This window comes from Charadrius vociferus, unplaced genomic scaffold, assembly GCF_000708025.1.
Source record: "Charadrius vociferus isolate BGI_N301 unplaced genomic scaffold, ASM70802v2 scaffold698, whole genome shotgun sequence".
In the NCBI taxonomy this organism is placed as follows: domain Eukaryota; kingdom Metazoa; phylum Chordata; class Aves; order Charadriiformes; family Charadriidae; genus Charadrius; species Charadrius vociferus.
In genome coordinates, this window is record NW_009649598.1 from 108,974 (window position 1) to 117,464 (window position 8,491).

The following is an 8,491-nucleotide window of genomic DNA, read 5'->3' on the forward strand; positions in this document are numbered from 1 at the left end:
GGCCTCCGTACCCCCCATAAAGCCCACAGCCTCCATAGCCCCCAGAGCCCCCAAGGCCTCCGTACACCCCATAGCCCCCAAAGCCTCCAAAACCACCACGGCCTCCAAAAGTGCCGCCGTAACCCCCTCCAACACCGGGGGCTCCCGCTGAGCCAACAACGCTGTACTGAGGGAAGGAGCTGAGGATGGGCCCGGGGAAGGTGACCACCGAGGCCGGGGGCTGGATGACCACCGTGGAGTCGGGGCACTGGCGCACGCAGGGCTCGTTGGCGGTGTCAGCCAGCGGGGCCGGGGCGGCCACCCCACAGGAAGGGATGCACAGGCTGGAGCACGACATCTTTCAGGCAGGCAAGGAGTCCTGCAAGAGACGCCAGGGATTAGGCAAAGGTGTGGGGAAGGGGTCGTATCGAGGAGGACAGGGAGAGATCCCCAGGAGGCTTCCAGGAGCTGGACTTACCCGGTTGATGAGGAGAGTCAAGTAGAGGAAGGTGGATGGAGGGCTGTGAAGCCCTCAGCTCTTTTATACATGTCCCAGAGTGCCCGGGGCATCATCCAAGGGGGTGGTGGCAGAAACCTCAGGTCATCATGAGATCAAGAGGACAACCTTTATTACACCGATTGTGATGTGAGATAATTATATGCCTCTTCATGGGGTACATTGGTGTGCAAACGTGCCCCGGAGAAGAAAGAGGTGCTGGGAGGGACATACCATGACACATCATTACATGAAAAAGAAATTGCTGCTGATGTCACTGACCTGGCGACATCAATAAACCCTGATCTGTGCCTAATCCCCCCACTTTGCTTCTGTGTCAGAGTTCTGAGCATCTTGCAAAAATGCTTTGCAATCCTGCGTACAGACATCACGCCTGTCATTACCTGTCTTTTACGAGCTGCTAAACTGAGGCACTGGGAGGTTTGTGCAAAGGAGAAGCCATCTCACCTGCAGGTAGTGACTCCCAAACACCCGCCATCTCTGGTTGCGTGCAACAGCTGTGCATCTCACAGTCTTGGTGTACAAAGACATCTCTATTAGTTGTCCATCTCCAAGATTCTGGAGGGCGTTGGGATTTTTATGTCCTGGATTCACTTCACACTGTGGAAAGAGTAGAGGGGATGGGTCCCATGCCTGACAAAACACCAAATGTACAGGGGACTAGTAGAGACACGATAGACACAGCAGTGGGATAGAGCACAGGAGACCTATGAGAGTGGGGACATGTATGGAGGAGCAGAAGGACAACAATGGGACCAGGTTAGTGCTAGATACTTCAGCCTCATGTCTGTGAGCATGGTTCTTGTGAGACCTCCCTGGCGGGACTTGATTTCTACGCTGGGCATTGAGGGCTGTGCCAGGAGATGCTGGCCGAGCACCCAGAGGCACCAGGCTGCACGTGGCCATGCTCCCCACAGGCACAGGCACGCTGGGCATTGCGGGCTCTGGGCACGTGGTTGGGCTTCTGCTGAGTGTGGCGTGCTTGAGCACAGCAATCTTCTGCAAGATGCCCAGGATTCTTCCATGTAAGCAAAGTGGGGGATTAGGGACAGATCGGGGTTTATTGGTGCCATGAAGTCAGCTACAGCAGTTCCTTGTCTTTCATGTAATGGTGTGTCACAGTCTGTCCCTCCCACCACCTCTTTCTTCTCCAGGGCACAGTAACAGGGCAATGTCCACAATGAAGAGGGATTTAATTGTCTCTCATCATTACCTCTGCCATAAGGCTTGTCCTCTTGATCTCATGATTAGCTGGGGTTTCCACCACTACCCTCTGGCCAACGCCCCGAGCAGTCCGAGACAGGTATAAAAGAGCTGAGAGCTTCCCAGCCCTCTATCCACCTTCCTCCGCTTGACTCTCCTCATCACCGCGGTAAGTCCAAGGCTTAGCTCCATCTTTCCTTCCTCTGCAGTGGCTTTCTCAAGGCTTCCTTTGCTCAGGCCTGCACCACACTTTCATAGTTAGGATGTGATGGTGCTGTTCCAGAGCTATGCAAGGGATGGAAATTTAGACTTGTACGTACAATACTCGGAGTCTACCAATGCACTCAAGTCCTTTGGGAGCTCTGTCATTTTCCATCTGCTTTGGAGGAGGGAGTTTTTCCTCCCTCCTGTGGGCAAGTCGTGACCAGGGAGTATGAGGGGAGCAAGTGGTTTAGAGCAGCATTTCACCTCTGGATCAGGTTTTTGCTCTGAGTGCCTGAGATGATGCATAGCTTGTGCTCTGACAGAGATGCGAAGTGTGAGAGAGGCAGGAGGGATTTGGGATGAGGTCTTGCACTAAGCCGTAGCTCTACCTTGTCTTGCAGCTTCACCTCCTGAACCAAAAGATGTCGTGCTCCAGCCTGTGCATCCCTTCCTGTGGGGTGGCCGCCCCGGCCCCGCTGGCTGACACCGCCAACGAGCCCTGCGTGCGCCAGTGCCCCGACTCCACGGTGGTCATCCAGCCCCCGGCCTCGGTGGTCACCTTCCCCGGGCCCATCCTCAGCTCCTTCCCTCAGTACAGCGTTGTTGGCTCAGCGGGAGCCCCCGGTGTTGGAGGGGGTTACGGCGGCACTTTTGGAGGCCGTGGTGGTTTTGGAGGCTTTGGGGGCTATGGGGTGTACGGAGGCCTTGGGGGCTCTGGGGGCTATGGAGGCTATGGGCTTTATGGGGGCTACGGAGGCCTTGGGAGCTGCGGATATGGCGGCTGGCGCCGTGGCCACAGGTACCTCAGTGGCAACTGCGGACCCTGCTAAACCCCACACTGCGTCAGGCAACAGATGAAGGAGAGCTCTGGAAAGATCCCTGGCACATCGCGACATGGCACCTGAAGATAAGACATCTTGTTGGCATTGTTGGGCTCTGGAGCTTGGACAGCTTGTACCTGCTTGGTCCCTAACTATGTCTTCCTCCTGCCCTACTTGAGCTTCTCTCTAGGACTCGCAGCCCCCTGAAGATGTAGCCCCCTGCTGGGTGCCTACTCCTGCAGCACGGCTGATGCTTGCTGTAGCTCTACACACTACCAGGAGACGTGGACTGCCCTTGGCCAGGGCCCTGCTCTTCTCCCAATTCCCTCCTCCCTTGCAACTACAATAAAAGCTGTCTTGCATCGCAATGTTGACCCTTAGTTTTATTTGGTCCTTCCTCCATACTCAATACCTCAAGTGGCATCGAGTTCCCATGAGCATCGCAGCCAGCTCCCACACAGGGCCTTAACAGGGGCATCTGGAGGTGCTCCCTGGCTTCTTCTTGCCTGCCCTTGGGTATAACATCCCTCTGCTGGAGGGTCATTCAGAGCACGGACAGGGCTCATCTTCCACAACATTTTCTCCCTCTTTGCCCTCCCTGTCGTTTCCACCTTAACCCCCGAATGCTGCAGCCCAAGAAGAGCTGTTGGGCCCAGCAGTGAGTTTGTAGCCCAGTTTTGCCATTCCCCATAGGCTGCCTGCAGCCCCAGGGCTACAGGGACTGGGACGCCAATGAGGCACATCAAGTGGGAAGGCCCAGGTCAGAGCCACTTGGGTGGCCACAGGTCGACAGAGGGCAAGCAAGCCCTAGCACCTCCCCAAATACCCTGATTCCATCCTGTCCACATTCCTGCACACCTCTTCACCTGGGGAAGGGGCTGTATCGAGGGGGACAGGGAGAGATTCACAGTAGGCTTCCGGGAGCTGGACTTACCTGGTTGATGAGGAGAGTCAAGCAAAGGAAGGTGTTTGGAGGGCTGTGAAGCCCTCATCTCTTTTATACGTGTCCCAGACTGCCTGGGGCATCAGCCCTGGGGGTGGTGGAAGAAACCCCAGCTAATCATGAGCATGACTTCTTTTGGTTCAGGAGGTGAAGCTGCAAGACAAGGCAGAGCTTGCGTTAAGGGTACCTGCTGGCATGAACAGGGTTTCACAGTGCTCCCAGCCCAGGAGGACCTTGGGCCACATCGTCCCACTGCTTCCCTGCGCCATCTACATCATGCCTCCAGTTCACTGCCACACACCAGCCCTGCACTCCTGCACCCTCCTATCACCTCTTGCACCTGCCCAGGGCAACGTCAGCCATCCTGCAGTGCTTTGGCATGGGACCACCCCGTGCCCACCGATGAGATCCTCAGTGTTGCATTGTTGTCCTGGCCACACTGCACGCAAGGAATGCCCTTCTTCAGCCCAGCAACGGCAAGGACCTTTCTCATCCCCAACTCAGTAGCACCAACAGCACCCAGGTTGGCTCCTGCTGGGGCTATGATCTCTGTGGGCCGGTGCCAAGAGCAGGCTTGGTAGCTTACCAAGTCTGGGAGTCGAGGAGGTTGGCACGTGAAGTGAGGGAAGCCCGGGGCCATGACAGCTTTTATGCCTCCCGGCAGCCCTGCTGCAGGAGCCTTTGCAGCAAAAGCTGCCATGAGGCTGCAGAGCAATGTCTGGCATCCTCTGCACTGCCAGCACATGCCTCGCCTCGAAGCCTGGGATTACCAGCGCCAGCTCATTCTGGGGGCCATGAAGCAGCCCCCACCCTCAGTGATGTACTGTGGGGCAGATCATAGCGTGGCCCTCCCTCAAGTTATCTCTGGAGGGTCTTGATTACTCAGCGGGGCAGCAAGGGTTGTGCCAAGGCCACCTGCCGGAGCAGCCGCAGCGAAGCAGGCTGCACATCCCCACGTTCTCTGTGGGCACAGGCCCGTCAAGCAGCCTCTTGTTTCTATTTTCATCAAGGGGACCTGCAAGCCAAAAATAACCAGCAATGGTCTGGAGATGGCCGAGACTCGGGGTTGTCCTGAAAAGCCCGTGTGAGCCCCCCAACCATTGCCAGCATGGGGAGATGGTGGGCACCTAGGAGCCGCCCCAAGCAGGGGGGATGGCTTCTCCCTTTGCCCAACCTCCCAGTGCCTCAGTTTACCAGCTCATAAAAGGGAACGTAATGACAGGCGTGATGGCTGTACGCAGCATTGCAAGGCATTTTTGCAAGATGCCCAGGACTCTGACACAGAAGCAAAGTGGGGGGATTAGGCACAGATCGGGGTTTATTGGTGCCGCCAGGTCAGCTACATCAGCGGCATTTTGTCTTTCATGTAATGATGTGTCACAGTTTGTCCCTCCCAGCACCTCTTTCTTCTCCGGGGCACGTTTGCACACCAATGTACCCCATGAAGAGGCATATAATTGTCTCGCATCACATGAAATCAGTGTCATGAAGCCTGTACAGTGGATTTCATCATTACCTGAGGTTTCTGCCACCACCCCCTTGGACAATGTCCCAGGCACTGTGGGACATGTATAAAAGAGCTGAGGCCTTCACAGCCCTCCATCCATCTTCCTCTGCTTGACTCTCCTCATCAACCGGGTAAGTCCAGCTCCTGGAAGCCTCCTGGGGATTCCTCCCCGTCCTCCTCGATACAGCCCCTTCCCCACACCTTTGCCTAATCCCTGGCGTCTCTTGCAGGACTCCTTGCCTGCCTGAAAGATGTCGTGCTCCAGCCTGTGCATCCCTTCCTGTGGGGTGGCCGCCCCGGCCCCGCTGGCTGACACCGCCAACGAGCCCTGCGTGCGCCAGTGCCCCGACTCCACGGTGGTCATCCAGCCCCCGGCCTCGGTGGTCACCTTCCCCGGGCCCATCCTCAGCTCCTTCCCTCAGTACAGCGTTGTTGGCTCAGCGGGAGCCCCCGGTGTTGGAGGGGGTTACGGCGGCACTTTTGGAGGCCGTGGTGGTTTTGGAGGCTTTGGGGGCTATGGGGTGTACGGAGGCCTTGGGGGCTCTGGGGGCTATGGAGGCTGTGGGCTTTATGGGGGCTGCCCTCCGTCTCCACAGGCGGCACCTCTTCTCTCCTCCCACCACACGCAGAACGAAGCTCCCAGCCCCTGCTCAGCCTGTGCCAAAGCAGCGACTCCAACTTGAAGGTCCTTGCTTATTTGCACAGAGCAACCTTGCAGATCTCCAGCTGGCGGCTTTAGAGTTCCCAGCACTGCCTCCCAGAGCTCCCCTCTATCAGCCCCACAGCCACGCTGTGCCGGTCCTCAGATGAGTCTGCCCGGCTCTGCCCGGCTCTGAGCCCCCCAACCTGCAGTAGGAGGGGGGAACCTCTGGGCTGGCGCCCTGGGCTGTGCCTCGCTGCAGCCTTAAGATTTTCCTGATTCCAATTCATTGTTTCTGTGTTGTTTCTGCTGTCACTGGCTTTTGCATTTTCCATCCACATTAAAGAACCCGCATTGCATGAATAACCTGGCTCTTGTTTGGTGTGTATGAGTTTGCTCTTCTCATTTTCCATCTTGGCCAGGGATACATTGATAATGAAGCTCAAGCCCCATGCTTAAATATCAGATGGGTTAGTGAACAGGGCTTGTGAGAGGTTCAAAAGTTTGTGATGGATACCCTTGTGTTGTCTCACACAACAGGCACAGACAAGATATTAGCCCCAGTGGATGGGACAGCTTTTGAAGGAAAAAAATATCAGTGAATTTATTTGGTACTTTGTGGTCCTTTTCTCAAGCAGAAATATACATCTTCATATTCTTCCACGCTAGATAGCCTGAGAAGTTCAAAGCACTTCTCAGATGCTTGTGACTATTTTATACATTTATAGTGTGTTATTACTCTACTAAAAGCTTACCGCTCTTGTTAGGTGCTTCATTATTGAATAATAGTCACTTCAGAAGTACGTGTTGAGACATTGCAATATATGCTTTAGTCAGAATGTGATTTTATAGCCTTCTTTTTTTCCATTCAAATGCGGCTCTGTACAAACAACCATGATAGACCCTACAATTACTTATTTTGCTGTCTCATCCCAGAAATTTGTATTTCTTTCCAGTCTTATCTTAAGACTACCTGGAGTTGAAGAACCATATATGTGTGTGGCATTCCATGAATTTCTAACTTGCTTTTAACCAGGTCCCCTGTTAAAACAGCTAAATCCATAAACAGTCTGTAGAACTACAGAGATTTTGGCAATAATTTCAAGCTAACATTGTCTCTTACTTGTGCACTGAGACACTTACGACTTTCCAGTTTTTACCTAGTAACTTACTCATAACTTCCAGATTTTATTTGATTTCACTAATGAACAATTGAAATTATGACCAGAGCCAGCTGAATTTATAGACCTTGATGTCAAGATGCAGGTTGAACAGCAATTTGCACTGTTCTTCTGCAGAGAACACATCAGGCACCAAAGCCGGCGAGTGCTTTCCTAGGAACAAAGCTCCTCAGAAGCCGTGAGAAAACTCCATCCCCAAAGTTGCTGGAAGTGTAACCCACGGCTTTCCTTGCAAAGGTTTTCGGTGAGTTTTGTGCTTGTATTTTGTATTGTAGCCCAAATGAGCTCCGTTCCTCTTGTGAGACTGCAATCAAAGTGCCTCTGTGTGTGTTCTTCAAAGGACAGCAATTACACTCACAACAAGGGTTCTACGGTTTAACAGGGCTTTCAAAGCACTTCACCGGCTGGGTTATGCCTGGACTCTGTTACAGCATCGTACTATTAAGAGGTTACGGCTGCTGCCAGTTAGGTACTTCAGTCATGAATAATAGAGTCATTTCAGACTTGCATCAAGGGATCTCGCCCTAATAACAACTGTGTGATTGTGCAGCCTGGGAAATTCTCCCCATTTCATTGTCATTCAAATACAGCCTTGCAGTAACACTCGCAAACTCGTCCTTACCAGCACTTAATAAGGCGAACGGAAAGTCTGCAATTTTCTGCTCTGTAACAGATCAGGTCTCTAAATCCAGCAAGCATCCCAGACACTGCCAGCACAAAAGCACTGGAGAAAAAGGGATTTTCTACCAACTTCTTGGCTTATTCCCCAGCTAATTTGGGTTTGCCTGCAGGCAGTCTGTGCAGATGCGAATCGCTAAGATGTGGTGCTGTTAAGTCCAATGTCTGCACACGCACTGTGATGCTAAGGCAAATTTAAAAGAATATTTCCAAAACCTTCCTAGGAAATTCCAGAATGGGTGACTTCATTTTCTGAGATACTGCTGGGTTATTAGTTTGCAAAAGGTGTGCTCAGGTTCAGCTGACATTCATAAAAGCTGCAGAGCACAGTATGCCTCCGTAAAACACATCAAGCGGGGGCCAAAAACCTATGTACATCCAAGTCAGAAAAAGAAAAACAGGGAGGGACTTGTAGTGATGCTATAACATTTTTAATAAGAATAAAGCTCACAATCACAATCTAAGATAATACAGAAAACAGAAGCAGAAAGAAGGCGTACAGAGACTAATTTACATCTGCAGAAAATCTCCTGGTTCCGCCAAAACTGGCGTCAGATTTGCTGCTACAGTTGTAGCATTTGACTAGCAATTTCCATTTACAAACTTTTCTATTTGCTTTAAGTCCAATGAAACAAATCAGATCAGATGATTTACGGTTTCTTCAGTATAGCTTCCAAAGCAGTTAAGTTGGGAATATATCCATAGGAAGGCTAGTACAGGTACACTCTAGATTTCGTTAATGTTAGCCAGGAAAGAGCTATAAATGAGTTATGAAGTGGTCTACCCACGTTAAGCCCAGTTTCCTGTACATCACCAAA

The 8,491-nt window shown here is 52.5% G+C and overlaps 3 protein-coding genes across 5 annotated transcripts in view; 2 read left to right on the plus strand and 1 right to left on the minus strand.

Annotated features, from left to right (window-relative positions):
• LOC104291219 (claw keratin-like) overlaps nucleotides 1–337 on the minus strand; it is a 5,126-nt gene extending 4,789 nt beyond the window's left edge. For 2 of the 3 annotated variants that reach the window (XM_009890423.1, XM_009890422.1), the window contains exon 1: nucleotides 28–337. In XM_009890423.1, the coding sequence (XP_009888725.1) occupies nucleotides 28–337 (310 nt within the window). Of the gene's footprint in view, nucleotides 1–3 lie in introns of all 3 variants that reach the window. The other variant, XM_009890424.1, reaches the window with a different exon arrangement.
• Nucleotides 338–2,325: 1,988 nt separating this feature from the next.
• Nucleotides 2,326–2,733, plus strand: LOC104291221 (claw keratin-like). Its single transcript, XM_009890426.1, has one exon. It carries the CDS (start codon nucleotides 2,326–2,328, stop codon nucleotides 2,731–2,733), a length of 408 nt encoding a protein of 135 aa, XP_009888728.1.
• Nucleotides 2,734–5,425: 2,692 nt separating this feature from the next.
• LOC104291235 (claw keratin-like) lies at nucleotides 5,426–5,857 on the plus strand. Its single transcript, XM_009890445.1, has one exon. The coding sequence runs from the start codon at nucleotides 5,426–5,428 to the stop codon at nucleotides 5,855–5,857; it is 432 nt and encodes a 143-aa protein (XP_009888747.1).
• Nucleotides 5,858–8,491: the final 2,634 nt, after the last annotated feature.